Below are 24,809 nucleotides of genomic sequence, written 5' to 3' on the forward strand. Positions count from 1 at the left end.
GACCTTTGGAACTCAACCAGAGAGACGGCAGCTGCTCTCGAGGTTCCAGTCTCTGCGGGCTTACCTGTCGTGCGCTCACCTGAATGTCATCCACGGGTGGAGAGCATCCCACGTGCTCTGCCCCATCTCGGTAGGCCCCCGTCTCTGTAGTCACCACCTCTCTGTTTGCCATCATCAGCACACTCATTGGTTCCCGTGGACGCACCTGTGAAGGCGCTGCGTCCTTTCCTACACTGGTCCCCTTCGGATTTCCAGTCACCTGCACTGTAGACACACCAATGTAAAGATCTTTGGAACTCCACTTTACTACTGGGTGAGATCCAGAGGCTTGGAATGCTGCAGTCTCAGGAGTGGGAGGGGAGGTTTCCCGGCTGCAGTCCCTCACTCCTTCACTGGGGCTCATTGTCTCGGGGGCAGATTGCTTAGAACTAGGGCTCTGCTTCCTGATATTTGGCTGTTCCAGACTCAGTGCAGTGGAAAGTAGCTTCTCCTGCCTTGCCTGGAAGTACTCAGGGTTCAATTTATGCTTTTTGGGAGCCGGATAATCTTTGTGGCTCTCACTGCTGTAGTAATTAGAGGGTTCAGAACGAGGTCTTCTCAGCTCTGAAAAGTACAGTAGAAAGGACAGTCAGGATAGGCGATAAAAAAAGACTCGGAATCCTAAAGAATTAACACTTTTTCTAAGCCTGAGAGACACAAAGTACAAAGCTGGGGCTCAAGACATATCCTTAATGTTAAATTCTTCCCCAGCAGCATATATCATAATCAGAAAATCCTCCAAAAAATGGATATTTATTGCATGAACATAAGATTTTTTGTTACGTTCCATATTCTGAGGAGAGGGGGTCGCCAGGCATTTAAAAAGTAAAATCAGAAACATTAAAGAAACACCCCCATTTAAGACATATGTGACTAACACATAGACGGCAATGGGGACCAGTACACAAAGCAAACTGGGGGGCTGTCAACTTCTGAGATGCAAGCTTTGAATTTTTACCTGGATTGGTACTTGCAATGACAGTGACTCCTTTGGGTATTTCTGGAGAGCTCATGGCCTCACCAGGCCACTGGGCCATCCAGTTCTCTGCACTTGGCTCTTCACTCGGGGGACAGTGGATCCGGGGGTTCTGTCCAAGCTGGGCCTGTTCATCTCTCTGCAGGTGCTCCAGACACTCTGCCAACTTCACATGACCCCTGGACCTGGCAATTCCCAAGGGCAGCCTTCCTAGAGAGTCCGGAATGGAGATGGCCCGGCGGTCCCACTTGTACAGCACCACAGCAGCCTCCAAATGTCCCAGGGCACAGGCCCACATCTGCGGGGAGACACAGCAGGCTTCCTCAACAAGAGGCCCGACGGACCTGACCAAGAACTCGGGTCCTTGCCGGGACTCTCAAGAGGGTCCACACAACACTGCCATTTTAAAAGCATCTCTCTGCCTGGCACCAGTGGCTCACATCTGCAATCCTAACTACTCAGGAGACTGAGATCTCAGGATTGTAATTTGAAGCCTGCTTGGGTAGAAAAGCAAAAAGCAGAATGCAGGTAGAGCTCAAGTGGTAGAAAACCCAGCTTTGAGCATAAAAGTTAAGGGAGAGTGCCATGGCCCACAGCTCAAGCCCACCCGCCCACCCACACACCCACACACTCGCCTCTTTTTGTCTTATCATTAAGAATAATTAGGGGCATACCTGACACTTCATTACTGAGTTCCCAGTCTGGAAAAAGAGTTAAATTCATTGTAATACAACAATTGACAACTAATTTTTAAGTAGTGTTCTCAGATTTCTTACGGATCTAATATCCTTCTGTTAGACTGGAAAAATGGCGAGGAAGTAGCCAGTGAGCTGGTTCCTTACCAGAGGAGTACAGGAGAAGTGGTCCACGTTCAAGGGATCAACTTCCAGCTCCAAATCAATGCTATCAGCATGCTTCGTGCTGTAAGGGATAGCACCAAAGGTTACCACACCACTAAGCCACGGTACAAGGAAACACCAGGATATTATAAACCCACAATAGTGAAGACAAACCAGATATTTAATCTTCCTAATGTGAAAAGACAAAGAGTTCTGGCTTTTGAAGGTAATTTGGACTCTCCCTGGCAGAAGCCCAGAGCAAATAAAAAGGCTACGCTTAGGTAGTATTTCACTCAGTCTCGCTGGAAAGACGGAGGAGAACGCCCTGTGTTCCTGGGCTGGAAAGCTTTCACTCGTTCACCAGGGGAAACGTGGTTGTACAGTGATGAGGGAAGATAATCGGCACTCCAGCCTTACCGCCACTTGATGAGGGTCTGGATGAGGGTAGCATAACCCTGGGCAGCAGCCAGGTGTAAGAGGGTCATCCCGCGGAAAGTCTTCGAGTGGATCAGATGCTTGGACTTGGCCCAGCAGGCTCGGCTCATCATCTTCTCACACACAACGACCACTCGACTCTCAAAGCAGCTCCCCAGGGCCCCGGTCCCAGAGGCACACTGCCAGAAGAAGGAACACGTTAGGACACTCGGACCAGGGGCCCTTCACCGTGCCAGCGCTTGGGCAACTCAAATGGAAAATACCAAACACTGAGAGCAAGCGCCAATGTGAAAGAGAGAGCGGAATGGGCTTAGTTTCAGCTCAGGACTTCTTAAGTCTTGGTTCAAGGTAACTGTCAGTCACTGGGTGAACAGCAAGCAGTCCGACAGAGCTGATGCTCTGTGACGGCCATGCGGACAGGTCTGAAGAAACAAAGGCCCCGGCCCCAGGTGACGCTAACACTGAGGGCAGACACTGTGGCTGTCTTCATCGGGGCAGGGGATCTAACTCTCCAGTACTTCTGAAAGAAAGCTGTCATTTAGATGTGGCTTTTTTCTTTTTCCCTAAAGGACACACTTGAAACTTTCCAATAATGATGTTCACCCTTTTAGAAAGTAAATATAAAGCACAGGAAAACATGAAATCTTGAATCTAAGGATTATTACTACCAGGAAGAACAGATAGAAAAGAGAACATTATTTTACCAACATGGCTTTCCTCCTGTGAATAGTAAAATAAGGAAATAAAAACTGGTAATTGCTACAGCCTGAGTCTCTGTGGTAGCAATTTTCTGTCTGGCACTCTCCCACATGAATGTCATTATTAACCTAATCCATGTCTCTGGTATTATTTTAGTAATTTTTTATAATAAGTTCCTCAAAATCTAGTTAGTAGCCAGATGCTGGTGGCTCATGCCTGTAATCCTAACTACTCAGGAGGCTGAGATCTGAAGATCATGGTTCAAATCCAGCCTGGGCAGGAAAGACCGCCCCCCCCCCCCATGAGACTCTAACTACCAGAAAACCAAAAGTGTTGTTGTAGCCCAAAGAGGTAAAGTGCTAGCCTTGAGCAAAAGAGCTCAGGGACAGCGGCCAGGCCCTGAGTTCAAGCCCTAAGACCCCCCTCCCAATCTATTTAGTAGAAAATACCATTGCTTTACACTGCTCATTGTTATTAAATGAGGAAAAATGGCCCCAGCAGATAAGGGGATGTACTGTCATGCCCCGCAGAGTCCAGCTAGCCCGACACCCCGTACTCCCGAGCTTGACACAGAAAACCCCTTCTGAAGATGAGCGAAATTAGAAGAAAATTTGAGGTTATGCTTTTTGGGTGTAGAATATTTGTTTTCTTACTATTATTAAGGATTGCTACCACTTGACACTTAAACAAAGATCATAAAACAAGATACGTCCACTTAAAAAGGAAATCCTGCAAAGAAAAACATTATCTTGAAGAGAAAGAGGGGGATTATTTTTAATTTCTGGACAATGACTGAGCAGTGGAGGAGAGAAATACCACCAAAGCCGTTAACTTTCTCACTGGGGTCTCTTGAGTAATAATTTCTGCCTAATAAGCATTCTCATAAGAGCACCTACATAGAACGTACATAAAAGCTCCAAGACCAAAAAGGTGAAGACGAATCGTGCCTGCTGCTTTCTGTGTGCTTGGTAACAGCATCCATCCTTCATACTGTTCTATACTGAGGACAATCTCCAGAAACAGTTCCTTGGGCCCTTTTGTCTGATCTTCTTGAGGTTATAACGGGCTTATAAAAATTACCGTATTCGATGACGTTTTGAATTTATATCCTTAAGGCATAAAATGTGGAGTAGAAAGACTAATTTAACTCTGAGCCCCACAGGTCTGAGTCTGCTTTTTGTGGCCTGTATTAACTAGCTGTGTCCCCCCCCCCCAACACACACCCCTCTCCTCACCCCAACTGCCAGGTAGACCGAGATTCCTGAGATCAGGCATAAAGAAGAGGGAGAACACAAGTAAAACCGGACGTTCCACAGTGCCTTTCACATTACACCCGGGATGCTCAGAAGCTCAGAGAGTGTGAAGGACACCCTGGGGCTTTTGGCCAAGTTAAGGAATGACCCTGGTGGCGGGAGAAAAGGGGCCTGGAACCAGATGCCTTGTGTCACACGGGTGCAGTGAATGGCCTGTACGTACCTGAGCTTGACTTGCTCCATTCCCGCTCCCGCTGCTACCTCCACCGCTGCCTCCTCCGCTCGCCTGCTTGTGCTGCTGGGAGCCCGTCATCTCAGCCATTCTCCTCTCCATCTGCTCCAGCCGCTCCAGGATGGACATCCTGAACTGGTTATCTAGGGCAGAGTAGGACGAGTGAGGCTGTGTTCCGGAAGAACAGCACTTGACCTGTGGCCTTTGCCAGCTGTGGGACTGACATCCAAAGGACTGTCAACAAGCCTGGGCCTGTGGCCAGTCCAGGTTTCCCCAGAGCAGCAGGGGGCCGTCCCCAGCAGGGGCCCACACAGCTCAAGTCTCTAAAGAAACAGAAAAACCTAAGTTGTCAAAGACCCTGCTTTTGGGTTTCTGCCATTCCACCTCTTTGTCAAACTTTCCCCAGACAGAAACCCTATGAAATCTGGTAGAGGGCCCCTGGAGCAAAACCATGGCACAACACACTTTAACATAAGCTAGTAGAAGAAGGGGATTATTAGGGAAAGGAGGTAATGTTTTTTCTTTTTCTCAGTTGTAGGGCTTGGACACTGGGCCTGGGTGTTGTCCTTGAGCTCCTACCCCGGAGCCACAGCCCCACTTCTGCTTTTTCTAGTGGTTAATTGTAGAGAAGAGACTCTTGGTCTTCAGTGCCCTGGCTGGCTAGGAACTGAGATCCTCAGATCTCAGCCTCCTGAGTAGCTAGGATTACAGGTGTGAGCAACCGTACCTGGCAATTTTATTGTTTTTTAGCTTGCATTTCTATCTTAGGAGCTGCCCCCCCACCCCCCGCCGCCCCAGTCCTGGGCTTGAGCTCTGTCCTTGGACTTTCTCAAGGCTAGAGCTCCACCACTTGAGCCTCAGCACTACTTTTGGCCTTTTTCTACATATGTGGTACTGAGGAGTCGAACCCAAGTCTTCGTGCATGCTAGGCAAGCACTCCACTACTAGGCCAAACTCCCAGCCCCAGCTGTGAGGTTTTAAATGGCAAGGGTAACCGGCTTGGAAAGGAGGTAATTTTTTAAAAAATCTGTTTACCTAAAGGAGCTTTCACAAGACAAAAACAAAAACAAATCTATTTTATTTCCTGATCCAGGATTTAGCTTTTATACTTCATTTTAGCAACTTTATCATTCACTGCCAGAGTCCTCTGCACACTTAACACATGTCCCAAGCCATGAGGCAATGCAACAGGTGCTTTGTCCCTACATAAGGAGAAAAAGAAAAACAAAAGAGGACCTTAGGTGTGTATGGGGGAGGGGAAGACTAGGACTGTAACTCACGGAAAAATGTGGTTCTGCTCCACTGAGCTAGGATCAGACCTTTGCGCGTTTAGACACCCATGGTGTGCAGAAACACAAGGATGCAGACCCAAGCAGATTATCTTCTATATAAATAGGACCATTGACTGCTATAGCCATTGAACATGTCTCCACAGTGCTGTAACAGGAGGCTGTTAGCAAACAGGGCACACACAGGCCTCTTCCTGCTTCAACAAGAAGGCAGGAGACTGTGACAGGGAGGAGAATTTAGATGAGCCAGGGAGGGTAATACTTGAGTTTGCCCAGAGCAGAGAGAGCAGGGGCAGATGGCCATGGCTACAGATAAGAGCAAATGTACAGAAGAGGAGGATAGAGCAGGGAGGTGGGCAAGGACCTTGCAGTACACAGTTGCTGAGAACCCTGACTCTGCCCCTTGGGGCCTCAGCTTCCTCAGCTCATGAGGAGAGCCTCCAAAGGCTACAGGAAGTCCCCTGTGAATACACATCCAAGCTTACCACATGCTGCCTCCTAGGTAAGTGTGCCAGTCCCCATCATCTCCAGAAAGCAAACAGTAAATACCCATTTTACACAGAAATTTTCAGTATGGATACCAATTTGATTTTCTGCTACTATACCACTAAAACCAGGGAGAAAACTGCTGCTGTTATTTTTATGAAGCAACCCTTCCTCATGGAGGCAAAATAAACAAACAAAAGTTTTTTAAAAAAACAAACACCCCTGGTGTCTTGCTCTGGAGTCACATGGTGGAGGTGGAGGATTCGCCTGGGATCGCCTCCGGCAATGGCCGTGTGCGGCTGACCGAGCGCCCCTCACTCGGATAACTGCACGCAGCCATTTTCAGATGGTGGCTGCTAGAGGAAACTGCAGGATGGCAAAGGTGGCAGCAGTGCCCTCCCTCCTGACCCTCTGCTGTCCACAGGAAGCTGAAATCCTGCTGCTGGAGGCCTTCTCCATCGGAGGCCCGCCGCAGATTGGGAAGGAGACTCTTTAGTCAGTGCTCAGTTCAAAGCAACAGAGTTCAACAGGGACCACGATGACCAACCAGGCTCTCCCTGATCATTCCTGCTGGCACCTCCCAAATGCTGCTCACCTCTGCAACTAGAGATGCGTGTGCAGCCTACACTGAAGTGTCTTGACTGAACTCTACGCCCTAAGGGCTCCAGGCTGCCTACATCTACATACCTTGCAGCTATTACATGAGTTTTGGGGACTCAGAACACCTTTTTCAGAGCCTGGAAGTCTGGTGGCCAAGTGTCACACCCCAGGGCAGAGGAAGTGGCAGAGGCACAAAAAGCTCCAGGAGTGCTGGTCACACCCTCTTCTCAGGGGCAGCCAGACTCTGGAGGTGGCTTTGTCCTGTCCCCTCTCCTCTGGCCCAGACACTACACACACACACACACACACACACACACACACACACACACGCACGCACGCACGCACGCACGCACGCACGCGTGCCCTCCAGGCTACCTGTCACTCCTGGCCTCTGCTCCCTCCCCACCTGCATTTCCTGCCCAGACCCTGCACACACACACACACACACACACACACACACACACACACACACACACACACTATCTCTCTCTCTCTCTCTCTCTCTCTCTCTCTCTCTCTCTCTCTCTCTCTCTCTCTCTCCCTCCCTCTCCCTCTCCCTCTCTCTCTCCCTCCTGGCCTCTGCTCCCTCCCCACCTGCATTTCCTGCCCAGACCCTGCACACACACACACACACACACTCTCTCTATCTCTCTCTCTCTCCCTCCTGGCCTCTGCTCCCTCCCCACCTGCATTTCCTGTGGCTAAGCAGGGAGCACAGGCCTGTTATTAGGCTTCTGAGTCAGACTCCATGAAGACCCTGTGAAGCGGTGATTCACCACTGAGCACAATCACAGCAGGCCTCACAGCATCTTTGGGCCTCTCAATTCTCAAGGGAAAGGAGTGACAGCTGCAATAGGAAGTGACTGAGTGGCACCCCAGGAGCCCATAGAGTGCAGGCCTCTCACTGTGTACTGAAACAAGGCCTGGAGACTGGTCACACCCTCTCTCCTCCCAGCAGGCCTGGGTTCAGCCCCTGGGTTTTAAAGGCTTGCTTGGTGGCACAGATAAAATGAAGGTCTTCTATCTCACTGGCATGTACAGAGCAGCATCTTAAAGGGTACTTGTTTGGGTTTCACAGCTCTATGGAAAATACTTGGCAAATTCAGAGCTATGTACTACTTTAATTGTATACTGCGTGTGATTACAGGATAAAATTACTTAGAAGCAAAAATTAAACATTAGAGTGAAAAAAAGCTTATCTTAAAAAAGATTCTCTCATATGTGCACAAATATTTATGGAACACCTATTCCATATCAGGCATCAGGGAGTGCCTGGAATACTGAAAACACCCTCATCTGCTCACCAGCAGCCAGAGTGAACCTGGAGTTTTAAGCTAATCCGTGGGCCAGATGGCACTATGTAGACTTAGGGGGAGGGTGATGACTCTGACCCTGGTTCTCACGGCTGATTCTCAAGAGTCAACAGTGACTCACTTTGAGAGCTTCTAAGTCCCATGTCCTTTGGGACAGTCTGAACTACTGTTATAGTGAGAATGAGAAAGCCTCAGAGCATGTACAGCCTGGAGGTGGGTGAACACAACAAGAGATCCTGGAGGGCCCAGCCGAGACCAGTGGTTCTCACTCCACCCCTTGCCAGCCTAGTCCTGAAATACCAGTTCCTATCCGAGAGTATAAGGCCATGCATGTACTAACAGACAAATGGACAAAGGCAGGGGTTGCAAAGAGCAGCACATTACTCTGCACCCTGAGTATTGGGCACAAAAGAAATAAAAGAGCAGCTAGTATGGTTACAACATGCTATGGTAGAAGAGTGCTGTAAAGAGTAGCCTCAGGTCTTATAATCAGTATGATACCCTGGCTTCAAGTGAAAAAGTGACCACGTAAGAAGGCTGTGAATGTCTGTGCAGTTTATATGCTTAAAGACGTTGTATATAAACCTACTGAGAACAGGAATAAACAGAACACAGGAAAAACAAACCCAATAGTGGAAAGGACTGACTGGAAGGAAAATGATCAAATTCTTCTTGGATAGTGAGGCTCTACCACCCTTTCCCCTCTCTCCCTCTTCCTCTCCCTCTCTCTCCCCCCCTCTTTTTTGGGGGGGTCAGTTGTGGGACTTGAACTCTAGGCCTGGGCACTGTCCCCAAGCTCTTCAGCTCAAGGCTAGCACTCTACCACTTGGAGCCACAGTGCCACTTCTAGTTTTTTGGCGGATAATTGGAGATAAAGAGTCTCACAGACTTTTTAGTGCTTGGGCTGGCTTTGAACCACAATCCTCAGATCTCAGCCTTCTGAGTGGCTAGGATTACAGGTGGTGAGCCACTGAGAGGGGTTGGTTCTACCATTCTTAACATCTTCTGAATAAGTCACATGATAACCCCATAATCTTAAAAGATGAGGGCGATGGCTTAGTCCTAGGATTTCAGAATTGTAGCGATAAATGATTAAGGTTTGAGACCAGCATAATTCAAACCTTACCAAGAAGCTGGACAGGGGGCTGGGAATGTGGCCTAGTGGTGGAGTGCCTGCTTAGTATGTAGGAAGCCAAGCGTTCAAGTCCCCAGTACCACATACACAGAAAACGCCAGTGATGCTGTAGGTAGTGGGCCCTGAACAAAATTCAAAAGACAATACCTGAAAAGTAATCTATGCAAAAAAAGACAAAAGAACCAGGGGATATATATGACTAAGTGGTAGATCAGCTGCCCAGTAAGTATAAGACCACCACTGTAATTCAGACCACCGTACAGCCAAAAATAAATAAATACAAGCCTAGGACAAAGCACAGCCAAATGACACTGACACGTTCCTCCTGGCCTCAAACGCCGGAGGTAATGCCAAGCATCCCCTCCTGGGGGCTGGTGGTTATGTGTCTAGCCCCTCAGGGCCTTGCACTGTGGGGACTGGCAGAGTCCACTCATCCCAGGTGTTGTGCTACTAGCCAGCCACCACAATTTGAACGTGCTCCTCAAGTGTTCATGTGCTAGAAACCAAATTCCAAAGCTCCTATGTTGATGACATTTGGAGCGTTAGATGAAGCCGCAAGTGGGGGGGCACGATGGCATTAGTGATTTACGAGCGTGCTGGCTGTCTCACCAAGTCTCGACGTCTCAACTTTACACAGCTGGTAGGTCCTTCGTAGTGTAAATGCAGAAGCCATGGACTCAAACAACACATAAAGTCCTTGTAGGCTGGGAATGTGGCTTAGTGGTAGAGTGCTTGCCTAACACACTTAGAGCCCTGGGTTCAATTTCTCAGTACCACCTAAACAGAAAAAGCTGGAAGTGGCGCTGTAGCTCAAGTAGAGTGCTAGCCTTGAGCAAAAGCAGCTCAGGGAAGGGACAGTGGTCAGGCCCTGAGCTCAGGCCCTGGGACTGGGGTGGGGGTGGGGCGGGGAGTATGTAAAGTAACTGCCTCCATACTCGAAGTGCATTTCTCCCTACTCATGATTCCCTAAACAATGCAGTCTAATGAGTGTTTACCTAGCATTTATATTGTGCTGGGTGCCATTTGAGATGATTTAAAGTTTGCCGGGAAGATGCTAATGTAAAGGACTTGAGCATTCTCAGGTTTTGCTAACTTCAGATATTAAGGGACCACAGGATGTTGTTACAACAACAGAAAATAGACGTGGATATGAGTTCTTAGACCTAAGGAGGGCTTCTAAAAGCAGACGTTCAGGCCCTAGTCAGAGGTTTTGACACAGGAGATCCGGGCACAGCCCAGAAGTTACACTTCTACCAGTTCTCAGTTGATGCCAGGATTGCTGGCCAGGGGCGCATTTCAAGAACCCCAGAGCTAAGAGCCTGGCCTGCCACCAGGAATGATCAACTCTTCTCTCCTTCTCCTACCCAGTGCTTGTGAAAAGACCACCCAGAGATCACTAGCTTCTACAGAAGCGTAGATTCCCACTGCCACACCCACAGGAGATTCTGCCTCACACAAACCCTTCCAGGTCTGTCCACACTGGCTCTGTTGGCAAGAACTAGGATACACATTTGTGTTTGTGTGTTGGGCCTGGGGCTTGAGCTCAGGGCATTGACCCTGAGCTTTTTTGCTACCATTTGGGCTACAGGTCCACTTCAGGCTTAGGGTGCTTTTTTTTTTTTTGGCAGTACTACTACCAGTACTTAAGACCTCGTACTTGCTGGGCTGGTGCTCTATCCCTTACGTAGGCCTCCAGCTAGGATGCACATTTTCTTCTCAAGTACACAGTTTAGATCTGTGGAGACTTGAAAACAATTAACTCTCTCTCTCCTGCATGGTTCTCCAATCAAGTCCTACCCTGCCACTCCCACTGTGTCTACCTCTGTGCCTTTCTTCATTCAGATAACTAAATGGATGGGATTCCATCCTTGCCTCTTGCATTTCTCTAAAGCAGTCTATGGCTTCAGGGAATAAGGAAGGATTATTTTTAATTTTGGAGGGAGGTGGGTGTCAGGACTAGGGCTTGAACTTAGGACCTGAGTGTTATCCCTTAGCTTTTTCACTCAAAGCTGGCATTCTAACCCTTGAGTAACAGTTCGACTTGTTGCTTTTTACTGATTCATTGGAAAAGAGAGTCTCATGGAATTTTCTGCCTGAGTTTTAAGCCTTGATCTTCATGTCTCAGGAGCCTCAGATAGGATCACAGGTATGAGCCATGAGTACCCAGCCCCCTTTTCTTCTTTTTGACCAGCTCCATATGTTCTAGCATTATAAGACATTCCAAGAACTCTAGTTTCTTTCTGGAGATAGGTATTTTAGAAATCAAGTTCTGGGGGTTAGATGGTCTCACTGGTACTTTTAAGAATATCCCAGTGGTATCTGTCTTCAGGAGGGTGAGGGAGGACACAAAAATGGAAGGACAATGCAGCAGTGGTACTCACTACAACACTGAGTTGAAAATGAACTCTACAGCTTGTGGGTAGGAATGAGAAGGAAAAAGTGAGGGAAAAGAGTGACACTGTTCAAAAAGAAATGCCCTCTTTACCTGACTTGTATAAGTGTAACTCCTCTGTGTACCACTTTACTTAGTTATTTTTGCCAATACTGGGGATTGAACTCAGGGCCTGGGCCTGGTTCTTGGGCTTTCTCAAGGCTAGTGCTATACCACTTGAGCCACAGCACCATTTCCGGCCTTTTCTGGTATCAAGGAATCAGAACCAGGGTTTTGTGCATGCTAGGCAAACACTCTACTACTAGGCCATGCTCCTAGCCTGTCCTGGGCTTAAGCTCAGGGCCTGAGCACTGTCCTTGGATTTTTCTCAGGGCTAGAGCTCTACCACTTGAGCCTCAGCACCACTTCCAGTTTTTTCTAAGTATGTGGTACCGAGGAATCGAACCTGGGTCTTCGTGCATGCTAGGCAAGCACTCTACCACTAGCCAAACTCCTGGCCCCAATAATAACTTTTTTTTTAACTCAAAAAAAATATCTTAGTGGACAGAATTGGGGGAAATATATGTACATGTGTTATCAAAACTATATATATATATACACATATATAGTACTCTATATAAAACATTTATGAACACATACAACAGACAATATATACAAACCTAACTTATCTGTGTATACTTGCATGTATATATGCATTTATATCGCTATGACGTGTGTATGTAATAACAGGAGTCACACTGATGTATCTGACAGGACGCCTGGGTATGGAAGGGCAGGGTCTGCTGTGGGAAGACGCTGCGAGCTGTGCCTCCGACAGGCGAGGCGGTGCCGGGCATCCCACAAGCTTGGCGCAGCACCTGGGCCCTCAGCTCCCCATCTTGGAATCGAATCAGTGTTGGTGGCTGTGTGGCGCTGTTGGTGGCAGGATGACATTATATCAGGTAATTTAGTTCAAAATACTCTCTCCCTGTAAACCTGTACAAGGCACAGCCATTTGCCATGGGAAGCACTGAGGCACCTACTGTGGCCATGTTTTCGGGGTTCTCCCGTAGCTCAGGGTGCTCAAGCCTACCGGGGTTCTCCGTGCCTTTGGGCCTTCCCAACTCTACTCGGCAAACCTCCACTCTCACATGGCAGCTCAAGCTTCACAGTGACAGCCAGGGATCATTCCCCATCTTTAAAATGGCTAACAGAACACCCTTCTTCTTCCTGTTACAGGGGAAAAGCTGAGACTCATTAATGTGTTACTTATCCAGGGTCATACAGGATATTCATCTAAACCCAGGCTGGACTCCTCCCACAGTGCCCGGCTTCACTGTGTGCTAAGGTGCTCCTCACTCTCGCAGAGGCTAGACGTGAGCCTTTTGAGGGTGGGCTCTTGTCCTGTGTCTCTGGCATCATGGAGAGTTCATGGAAAGGAATGTTACCTTTGTTTTCACCTGCCTCCATAACAGGGTCTGGCTGTGTAGCCAGGCCAGCCTTGAGATTCTCCTGCCTCTGTTTCTCTAACTCTAGGATGACAGGCATATGCCTGCCCTGCTAACTAAAGCATCTAGAAGCCAACTATCGAGGAGGTCATATACAACAGGGTCAAGGACACTGAGTACCAGGGGTGACGTAGGCACCAATCAGCAAGTTTTATTACTTGCTCTAGTGGAAAGAGATTGGTGGAAATAGTGAAAATGCAATGGTGTTGGCTTAGAAAGCAAAACAGAAAGCTCTATGAGTTTTCTTGGCGGGCTGCCATTTTGTTTCAACTCACGTAAAGAGAAAAATGATGTCACTACAGTAAGATGACCCAAGAGCCTAGACCAAGGACCATTTCACTTCTTTACAAACTGGAATTTCCCAGCAATGTCACATTAAAGACAGGACTCCAGGTAGGCACTGGTGGCGCATGCCCATAATCCCAGCAACTCAGGAGGCTCAGATCTGAGCACTGAGGTTTGAAGCCAACTTGGGCAGGAAAGCCCTTGAGACTCCAATGGACAACCAGTAGTGGAGCTGTGGTTCAAGTGAAAGAGTGCCAGCCTTGAGCAAAAAAGCTCAGGGACAGCACTCAGGCCCTGGGTTCAAAAAGAAAAAAGGCCAGGCTGGAGACAAGGTTCAAGTGGGAGAACACTGACTGTGAGCAGCAAAGCTGAATGGAAGCATGAAGAGTTATCAACCAAAAACAAAAAAACAACAAAACCCACACAAAACAAAAGCAATGTTTCCTAACTTTGTAGACAAATGGAATATTTAGGATGTACCACCATGGAAGCAATACCTGTAACTAGATACAGAAATGTTCAACAAGTCCGTCAGGTTAAGTAGCTGGATAAACATGAACATTTAATTGTATTCAGCAAAGTGAACATTTTCTAGAACAGGTAGAGAAGGCATGCAAGGGCCTGAATGCCTGTGAACCGACTTAATGTGCAGTATCTTATTAACACAGTTGTGTCAGCTGAGCCACCTGAGGTCTTGCTGCCAGAGCAGAGGAGAAAGTTTTCTCTTGGCAGGTAAATGAATGAAGGAGCACTCATCAAATTCCAGCTGCTATTTTAGAACACGTTATTTGTAGCTCCAGTGCACATGTGCCTCCTGTTGCTATTTGGACCCAGAATGAGAGGCCATCTCCCATTCCATTTCCAGCCCCTGGCTGCGCTGGCAGAAGAGCTGAAGAGGCGGGAGGAGCATGACTTGAACTGTTTCTGTAGAGAACTGGAATTGCTGCTTAGGAAGTCTTCTGAATTTTTCAGGAAGCTCAGAAAGACAGGGAAAATGAAGTCACTCCATTCCTTCCCAGAATAAATGGGGCCGCTGGAGTCCATTAAGCTCTCCTCCCGTGGAGGCGAGCCATTTAAGATGTCCAAGTGCAAGGGTAAGTGCAAGGGCCAGGCTGAGATAAGGCACAAGCTGTACCACTGATTTTCCAAAGCAATGGCTAAATTTAGCCTTCACAAAAACTGCCATACTCCACTTTTTAAAACCCCCTCCAACTCTGTGTACCAAGCACTAGAAAGGGGGATTCTCAATCCTCCTGGCTCTCTGCACTTGCAGGGATGTGGGGCTCAAAATTTCTTCTCCTTGGTCTGTTTCATATATTCACAAATTCAAAGTCTTAGACATGTCCAGAAGACTCACTTAAGATCTGCTAAAATAACTTACAGCACTTAGGAGACAAAATGTTCCAAGGGCAGCAGAGCAAGCTTACAATCATCTCTGCTCCAGAGTCTTCCTTTTAGTCTTGCAGCTAGAGGTGAATAAGGGCAAAAATCCTACACCTGTTACCATAGGACCCCCAGGCAAGCCTGAGGGACGCTCACAGAACTCAACCGCCCGCCCCCCTCCCCCACCCTCTGAAGGATGCAGGAAGCTCTGCCCTCAGCTAAAAAAAAAATCCAACTGGAAATTATGGCAATAGAATTGTAGCTAATTAATGCGGGAACAAGAGAAGAGGAGCTCTGGTGCAGATTTGGCACCCGCCAATGTACAATTTACTGAGAAGCAGAATGCCTCACACCTGCTACCATCTTGGAGCGCACTGCCTGAACCTTTGCTGTGATGCACAGGAAAAACAAACAGAAAACTCGTGAACTGAGACATCGTAAGTCATAAAAGTGGAACGGAGGCAGAGAACGGGGCAAACACATTGCCACAGAGATTCAGGAGGTTTCTTTTTTTTTTGACTCAGGAGATTTCTAAAAGAAAAGTCACATGGAAGGGACTTGGACATGTGCAATATGTAAACAAAAATGCAAGCAAAAAATCCTGACACATAAGAACAAAAAGATTAGAAGTACAAGACCAAGACATCTAGAACTGACAGGAAGTCTACATTTAGTAATTAAGCACTTAGTAGGTTGTTCTGTGACGCTCTTTAGCTCAAGGCTACCGCCCTACCCCTTGAGTCACAGCCCCACTTTTGGTTTTCTGGTGATTAATCAGAGATAAAATCTTACAGGCTTTGTAGTGCCCAGGTTGGCTTTGAACCGCTAATGCTCAGATCTCAGTCTCCTGAGTAGCTAGGATCACAGGCATGAGCCACTGTGCCTGGCTTCTAAACCTCTTTTGTATGGGGAACTCTTCTAAGCATTCCTTTAAGTAATGTTCCCATTCAAAGAGTCTAGAATGCAAACCAGTCTAAAGAAGACTTTCTGGACACAGGCTGCCTCTGAGTTCAGGAATTCTTGTTTCACACCTTCTTCTTTCTCCTTTATTCGCTAGGCTAGGTTCAGGTGCTACTCTACAACCTGGCAAGGTTGTGGGAACCAGTGCTGCGAATAAGAGATCACAGTGCAATCTGATTCCTGTCATGGGATGGCTTGAGATGGACCAGGTGGTTGCTTTGAGGTGATCATGGCTCTGCCCTTCCTTGCCAGTGGATTGATTCATTCATTCATTCACTCATGCGGTTAATAGGTATCTCCAGAGAAGACTACCACACAAGATATCCATCACGGACATAGTGCCTCAACCCAGACATGGAGCCAAAATCCAGTCGATAGTTCTATGATCAACAAGAAACACACTATGAGGGGCTGGGGGTTTGGCCTAGAGGCAGAGTGCTTGCCTGGCATGCGTGAAGACCAGGGATCGATTCCTCGGTACCACCTACATAGAAAAAAAAAAGCCAGAAGTGGTGCTGTGGCTCAAGTGGTAGAGCTCTAGCCTTGAGAAAGCCCAAGGACAGTGCTCAGGCCCTGAGTTCAAGGCCTGGGACTGGCAAAAAAAGAAAAGAAAACAAAACATACAGTGACACTCAAGAGCTGGCACAGGACACTGTAGAACTCAACATCCCTGCTCTATGGTCCCATCTTCTGCCTCAGAAGAGTCTCTGAGCTATGTCCACTTCCAAAAAATGTGGACAGGCACAAAACTCTTTAACCCTCATCTTCCATCATTTTTGTATTTCTACCTCAGTAAGATGTCTCAGAAAAATCCTTCTCATGTTTTCTTCATTCCATTTGGGAATAAATATAAGACTGTGAGCCAGACATGGTAATGCACCCCTACAATCTCAGCATTTCGTGGTAGAGGCAGGAGGTAACAAGTTCAAGGCCAGCCTGGGGTAGAGAGGCCCTGTCTCAAAAAACAAAAGTAACAACATTATAACTATAACAGACAATAAGAATAATACTAGGGCTATGCAATCAAGAAACTTAACATTGCTTTTTGTGTGTTTATGCCAATCCTGGGGACTGAATTCAGGGCCTGAGCACTGTCCTTGGGCTTTCCTAGAGACTAGAGCTCTACCACTTGAGCCATAGCACCACTTCTGGCTTTTCTATGTTTGTGGTACTGAGGAATTAAATCTGGGTCTTCCTGCACGCTAGGTAAGCACTCTACCAGTAGGCCAAACTCCAGGCCTAAAACTTAAAATTTCTTACTCTCTGGCTTCATGCTAAAATGTTAAAATGCCAGCTTCCTATTCTCAAAGGATCATTTTAAATTCCCAGGGAGTTAAAATCTTCACTGAAAATATTACCATTCACTGGAATTATTCTCTATGCAAATTTTACCCAGGGCACATTTAATGAACAAGGAACATATAACAAATAAATGTGTATTTTGTTTTGAAACTTATTAAGTTGTATGTTACATATTAATAGGGTATATAGGTTAAAGTATATTTGTATATTCTATAAGCATGCCCATACATTATCTTTTTTCTCCTACAAATGGAGAGTATCTGAGTTCAAAAGATTTTTTTTTCAGGATGGTCCAGGAACTTATGCAGAATTCACTGTACTGTTTACCTGACAATATTTTCGGGGGTTTGTTTGTGCAGTCCTGGGGCGTAAGCTCAGGGCCTGAACACTGTCCTTGGGCTTTTTCCTCAAAGCTAGGGCCTTGCCACTTGAGCCACAGCACCACTTCCAGCTTTTCATACTATGTATGTGGTACCGAGGAATCGAACCCAGGTCTTAGTGCATGCTGGACAAGTACTCTACCACTAGGCCAAAATCCTGGCCATAACAGATGTTATTGAACTGACTTACAAGCCTTCATAGTCATCCATGATAAGAAGGGCACTTGCTATTTTTTACATTTTTAAACACATGAAAGGTAGAGGCACTGATTCTGGCTAGTGTGGAATGAATGGTTTCTTTTTCTAGAAAAGACAAAGAATATTTAATTAAATTCTGTGTTCCTCAATTCAAACCACAGAGTATAATATCAAGGAATTGAACTATATTTTCTGAACATGGCTCTAGGAGCCGAAAGGTTCTTCCAATGGGAAGAGTCACTGAAAATGATGATTCTGGAGTCTCCCCGCTGACAAAGGAAGGAGAATCAGAATATGGGATCAGCCTTATCCTGTGGTTTCAGCGTGAACAAGGCTTTCTTTAGGAATAAGACAGTACGGAGGTCCTGCATGTATGCCCGCTCCCATCCCTGACCCGGCCCCTGCTGTTCCTTGGGGAATGCAAGGACTGAACTTCCGTCCCCTCCTCAAGTTCACTTGCTGCACTCCTAAGCTGAAGACGATGAGTCAGGACAGTGGAGCCTTTGCAAGAGGATCAGTGCCCTTATAGAGGAGACCCCAGAAACAGGCATCCTTCAACTTCCAGGTGAGGACGTAAAAGGCTGGCAGTGTGCCACCGAGTAGAACCATGCGGGGACCTTCATCTTGAGACGACCAGCCTCCGGAAGTGTAAGAACTACTGCTGCTTATAAGCTGCCTGTCAATCATACAGCAGACAGAACAAACGCAGGGAACTACTCCGCTCTTGTGCTCAGTTTGGATGCTGCTGAGCCCCATTTTCCCTCCCCCTCCCTCCCCCACCTCTTTCTTCATAGTCTGTTAATTACACCAAGGGGTTTCACGACAGTATTTCAGTTACGCATATATTAAGTTCTGCACGGAATAACCCTCTCTATTGCGTTTTCTTCCCTTGCCCACAAGTGTAAGTGCCAGGCCTTGCTTATGAAAGCACCTCCCTGTTCAAGTGGTTGATTGCAGGGCTCCAATTGGGCCAGTAAGAGAGAGATTTTCTGGAACTAATGAGAAAGAAACCGTTTTCCCGGAGCCATTTGTTAAATTGGCAGCATGCAAGCCTGGAGCTTTGTTCCACTTTAGGAACACCTGCCCCGAGAATAAAATCAACAGAGCAAAGAAAGCGAGAGACTCCTAATGATATCACCTGAGCACCTAGAACCAGCTGTACCTGAAGGAAATGCCTAAGCGTCAGTAAATCCCTTTTTGTATGTAAGCCAATTCGAACCGAGGTTTTGTCATTCGCAGCTCCGCAAGGTGAAGCAAATCTACTAACTGAAGTGCTTATCCTTTTGATAAACATGAGGAAAGTTCTGCCTTGACTGAAAAGTAAAAATGTTATTCAGGTAATGTATTAGTATTATGCTATTTATCACTAGAATTTATCTAGAAAACAAGGGATTATATTATGGCAGAAACCAGGGGAACCCAATTCAATGTTGATTACCCAAAGAAATCTGAAAGACAGAAAAAGGGCTACTGCCCTCCAGTCTAGCGGAAGAGCCTTTGTTACTGAATTAGATACGCAAGAAAGAATCTTAACTCCTTCCGGCCCAAGGTCAACACCAAGTGCAACACTGGGACGGGCACAGTGCATGAAACAGGATTATTACAGAACATGGGCAGTAGTTTGTGTGACAGCTTTTCACTTTTGACTGCAGCCTACAGGAAGCAGAAGGCATACGTTCATTCATGCTCCCTGTCTCTCTCTCTCTCACACAAACCAATGCTCACCCCCAGCCTCATGCAATGCACTCTGGTTTACAAAGTGAGGAGGCTAACCCACTAAACTGACTTCCTGAAGTACTAATAGGTTTGGAAAACAGGTAAGGGACTGAGACCTAGAGATATAAGGAATTCATTAGTACTGAGAGTTTCATTCCGTTTATTGGCAGCAGAGCTGGTACACAAATATCCTGCTGTATGTAGTACAGGAGAGAAAACAGCTGGCACCTGTGTACATCCCTCCACAGCTAGCTCCCAGGCAACCTGAAGCAATCTGGGAGGGGGACCCCGGGGGTCCGACCTGACCTAAGCTATTTTGTATTTCTACAGGGTCCTGGGTTTTTAGGACCACCTTAAGCCACTTAAGTGCAAAGTCTACCAGTGCAAAATCTACCAGTGACCTTGAACTGACCTGAATGGAAGCTTATGTGATGACTGTACCTCAATTATCCACAGACCAATGAACTGAAGGCACAAAGAAGAATCTGGTTTGTCTTAGTCAGGAAGAAACACTCCGGCCTCAGGGAGCTCACTATCCCAGAGCAGGCCAGGCCTGTGCAGGTTATCAACTACCAGTTCCCCCGGAAGTCTTTACTCCCAAACTTCATGATGCAGGTACCCTAGGGGAAGATTCAGCACAGACTACCCCCCTCCCACTCCCTGGAGCCACTAATCTTATCCAAACTAGGAAAAGGGCTTTAGTTAAGGCGGTAAGATGAGCTGAGCTCAGAGAACAGGGAGGCAGAACTCAGCTTTAGGACACAGTATAGGCCAGCACAGTAGTCTACTAGACTAGAAGCCAGCAAAGAGCTGAGATGAAGAAGATGGAATCTAGCAGAATATACCTGAGAAAACACGGAGACTATGTGGTTCATCTTAATGATATGATAAGGAAGCCGGGAGTTTGGCCTAGTGGTAGTTTGGCATCATGTGCGAAGGTCCAGGTATGGTTCCTTCGTACCACATACATAGAAAAAGCCAGAAGCGGTGCTGTGGCTCAAATGGTAAAGCTCTAGCCTTGAAAAAGTCCAAGGTTAGTGCTCAGGCCCTGAGTTCAAGCCCCAGGACTGGCTAAAGAAATAAATAAAATGATGGGAAAACGAACTTGCCATCACTTTTCTCCACTACAAAAAAAGTTGTATAAGTGTATCATCAATGGTTTGATTTCTGTATTTCCTCTGGTTAAATTCCTTTTACCTTCTTCAAGTCAGTATTTACTAACTTGTTATAATTTAACAACTCTTACACAGTCGGTGATGACTGATCTCTCCATGTTATGCCATCAAAGGCTATGCTCTTTTTTTGAGTCTGACCATGTAAATTAAGCAACTAATAGGAACCACCAAGTTTCTCTAAGCGCATAAAAGAATCTTTACTGAAATGAAGTGCCCAGAACAACTGTGCCAACTCTCTCCAATTTCTTCAAAGCTCCTCTCTATAAAGATCTACTTTGGTGTTACTCACTCGCCATGCTGCTTGGACAGCAGGGAGCAATCTATCTGTGGCACAGGTATCTCCTTGTCTCCTGCTAGCTGCTAACCCACGTGCAGCACACAGGGTGAGACTATCCTTGCAGGTCTTTATAATCAGGAATGCTAGTGTCCCCATGAGGTGAGCAGTGTCACCCGTGGCTAATGTTAGCAAGTGGTCCTTGCTGGAATTCAGTAAGTCTCATCTATGTGGACTACAGGAAGTACCTCCACTTGAAGGGGAAGAGACAAGACAAGCCACAGACTACTGACTCCATTACTATGCCCACTTTGAATTCCTATAGTTTCTTTTTCCTTTCGTCTAATTCTCCTTTATTTCATCTATTTTTTTTATTGTGCTTTACTGTGAAATCCCTATCTCATTAAGTGCCCTTAGATGACTTAAAAAAAAAAAAAGAGGTGAAGTGTATGCAAAATACATTGTGTATGGCTGCCAGGAGCTTCTTGGCAAAGGAATTCGAATCTGAAATAAGCTCCCAAATATTAGGCTTACACATTGTGACGGGATGCTCTGTTGATATTTAATAATGAAGACTTGGCACCACTGAGAGAGCCTCCCTCGTTTGAAAGATTGATGGAATACAAACATTAAACCACTTTAAATCAGAGGAAGCAAGGCCTTTCAATGTGTGAAGACACATCAAGCACACAAGGAAGAGGCGCCAAGGAGGAGGACATTCAAGGGCTGAGATTCAGGGACCTCTAGAAAACCACAGCCTAGACCACGGATGTGCCAATTTAACAAAGCTATCTGTACTGAACTTTATGTGATACCTCAGTGCGTTATATGGATGTAGTAACAACTTTTCATTAAATAAATTGCTTAAAATACAGGCTACTGCACAGTTCTGTCACCTGAGAAGTTCACTGGAAGGGCTAGTGTGTGTCTCCAGTGGTAGAGTGCATGCTTATCAAGCATGAGGCCCAGTGCAAACACACATACACATACATACACATACACACAGAAATTCACAAGGGCAATGATGAACACATTAGAAAAATTATGACACATGACACATTCAAAAGGAAACCCTAGATCCCCTAAAATTACATTTCCTTCAAGGCCAGAGGAAAGTGTTCTTGAGTTGAGCCCATGAACCTTTTAAAGTGCCTCATCTTTTTTACACTGGGATACTCAATGTCAATGATACTGAATCCTTCAGCTTCATTCTTTCTCTTGTGAACTGAAGAAGTTACCCTTCCACCTGTTATCCATGATGCTAGAACAATCCAAATGGAATGTGATTGCAGCAGTAACAGCTTCTCTAGACAGAGGATGGAGCTCAGTCTTGACAGGAGATCAAGGAAAAGGCCTGAATTCATATTCTGTGATTTAAAAAAAATCCTTAAACCATACCCTATAGATGATAACTCCTGCATGAAACATTTATTTCCAGATGGATTATCCAGCAAGCCATTCATGAGAATGAGCTAATCACGGTTTCTCAGAAATTCACCAGTTTCTCTGCTTGTTTTCACTACAAAGTTAAATTTCTAGAGAAACATATATATATATATATATATATATATCCTTGGAAGTAAACATTATTTTCTAAAACATTAAACATTATTGCTCCATAAATCTACTACAAACATAACCCTGTTATTGACTAGCTCTGGTCTTCACATAATAGCTATTTGTGCGCGCGCACACGCACACGCACGCACACGCACGCACACACACACACACACACACACACATACACACCAGAATAAGGCTCCTGTGCTACTTTCTTTTTATCTGGCTCCTGTATATGGCACAGATTCTGGAGGGAAAATTGAAATAGTTGTTTGGGGCCATAAGAGAAGTGTGTACAGACAATTTGCCAATACAAGACCAAATTTGCTGGGAATACCATTTTAAGATGTCAGAGTCTGGTCTCTGGAAGAAATAGAACCCCGTTCACAGAAACAAACGCAGGAGGCACTTGGTGATCGTCTTGTTGACCAGCTGCCTTCCTGCTTCGAGACTCCCCATTAGCCACCAGAAATGGTACCGAAGACGACAGTGGGCAAAATAGGAAGCGGGCTTTAACTGCAGTTATTCCCAGGGGAGGCAACCGATGGAGACGATACGCACGGATCTCAGCTGCTCGGAAACCTGTGCGGATTCGTGGGGGCTGAGCTGGATGCCTGCAGCCGCGCAGAGATGACACCGTCGGAGCCACTCCGCTGGGCAACTCGCCGGAGGTCCCCGGGGCGCGGGGCCGCCCTGACGGCTGGCTAGTCCGGCCCGAGCTCGGCCCGCCCGCCCGCCCGCCCGCCGATCCGGCGCGGCCGCCGGGCCGCAGACAGCCGAGCTGTCGGCAAGTTCCTCCAAGCCTTCCCTCGCAACTTTCCCAACTGCACTGGGCGCACGGGAGCCAGAAGCCTCTCCAGAGTCCGCCCCGCCGGACCGACGGCAGCGACGGTGCCCAGACGCCTGGACCCGCCGCGGGGGGAGCGCGAGCCAGACCCCGCACCTCGACGGCCTCCCCGGGGGCCGCCGGGCCAAGCCTCGGCCGGAGTCCCGCGCGCCCCGCCCGCCCGCGCGCGCCCCCGCACCCGCACATAAACACGCGCGCTCCCCAACACGCCCAACGCCCGCCCCGCGCACGCTCACCCGAACACACCCTCCCGGCCGCACACCGGCCCGCGAACGCGCACCCCCGCCCGCGACACCGACAGCACCGCCCGGCCATCGACACACTCCCGCTCGCTCCGAGAAACGCAGTCCTCCAACGCACTTGTTACGCAAACGCGCCCCCGACGCCCCCCCGGCGCTCGTCCCCGCGCGCACGCACGTGGCGCAGCACAAAGCCCCCCGCGCGCCCGGGACGCGCGCGCCCGCCCTGCCGCGACCCCCCCGCCCGCGCGCGCGCGCCCCGCTGCCCCCGCGCCCACCCCTCATAAGCACGCGCGCCGCCGCGCCGCGGGCACGCGTGCTCCCCACGCCCCCGACCCCGCCCCGCACGCGCGCGCCCGCGGGCCGCCGCCCTCGCCCCGCGCACACCCCGCCGCCGCTCGCACCGCCTCACTCAGACCAGGACCGCACCGCTACTGCTGCGTCTGGCTCGGCACCAAGCCGCGTCTCTCTCGCTCGTCCGCCCCACGCGGCCCGGACGGGAGCCGTGGAACTCCACCCGCCGCAACTGGAGCGACTCGCGGCGCTCAGGGTACCGCTGTCTCCCCGCCACAGCCCGAGGGCGCTGCGCCGGCCAATGGCGGGGCGCGGCGGTGAGCTCACCGGCCCGAGCCCCGCCCCCCGAGCCGCGCCAGCCAATCGGAAGCCGAGGCGTCACCCGGAGCCGGGTAGAAGCAGGTGTGGGGCTCCGAGCCGCCCGGCGCGGGGACTGCGCCGGAACTGCGCCCGGGCCGCGCTGGACTGCGTTGTGGGCCCGGCCCGGAGGGCGCGGGCGGAGGGAGCGCGGCCCCGAGCCCGGTGCGCGAGGCCCCGCAGGCCACGGACCCCGCCCTCACCACCACAACGCCCCTTGTTTGCGCCCCGCTCCCTCGCCTCCACCGAGATAAAGGGCGACGAGCTCACGGGCTGTCACGGTCCACCCGAGGGCAGGGGCGGCTCCAAGCCGACGGCTGCGCCAGCTGCCCGGTGCGGGCGGCCGCGGGGACGCTGATCCCCCCCAGCTCCGCGGCGCCGTCGGGGCCGCGCTGAAGCCCGCTCTAGAGCCCTGCGTACCCCGGCTCGGGCTCCCTGCGCAGCCTGGCGCGCCAGGCGGCGGCGGCGTCTGCATTGCAGCCGCGGGAGGGGCCGGCGCTGCGCTGCGCCGCGCGCGGGGATCGAGGACGAGGCCGGCCAGGGCCGCCGCGGGGAGGGGCGCGTGGCGCCGGGCACGGCGGGGCCCCAGCAGCGCCCTGGAGGCCGAGCCGTCACGGGGCTCAGCCCGGGCGTCGGCCAGGGTGGAGCTGAGGATGGCCGGGTA

The 24,809-nt window shown here is 48.8% G+C and overlaps 1 protein-coding gene across 15 annotated transcripts in view; it reads right to left on the reverse strand.

Annotated features, from left to right (window-relative positions):
- Nucleotides 1-24,809, reverse strand: part of Camta1 (calmodulin binding transcription activator 1) — a 684,963-nt gene that overhangs the window by 24,423 nt on the left and 635,731 nt on the right. For 6 of the 15 annotated variants that reach the window (XM_090335924.1, XM_090335918.1, XM_090335923.1 and 3 more), the window contains 5 exons: nucleotides 4,465-4,616; nucleotides 2,272-2,468; nucleotides 1,858-1,936; nucleotides 998-1,313; nucleotides 65-603 (listed from right to left, as the gene is read on the reverse strand). In XM_090335924.1, the coding sequence (XP_090192050.1) occupies nucleotides 65-603; nucleotides 998-1,313; nucleotides 1,858-1,936; nucleotides 2,272-2,468; nucleotides 4,465-4,616 (1,283 nt within the window). The remainder of the gene's footprint in view (nucleotides 1-64; nucleotides 604-997; nucleotides 1,314-1,857; nucleotides 1,937-2,271; nucleotides 2,469-4,464; nucleotides 4,617-24,809) is intronic. The other 9 variants (XM_090335932.1, XM_090335931.1, XM_090335930.1 and 6 more) reach the window with 3 other exon arrangements.

This window comes from Megascapheus bottae, chromosome 6 (genome assembly GCF_031878675.1).
Source record: "Megascapheus bottae isolate mThoBot1 chromosome 6, mThoBot2.hap1, whole genome shotgun sequence".
In the NCBI taxonomy this organism is placed as follows: domain Eukaryota; kingdom Metazoa; phylum Chordata; class Mammalia; order Rodentia; family Geomyidae; genus Megascapheus; species Megascapheus bottae.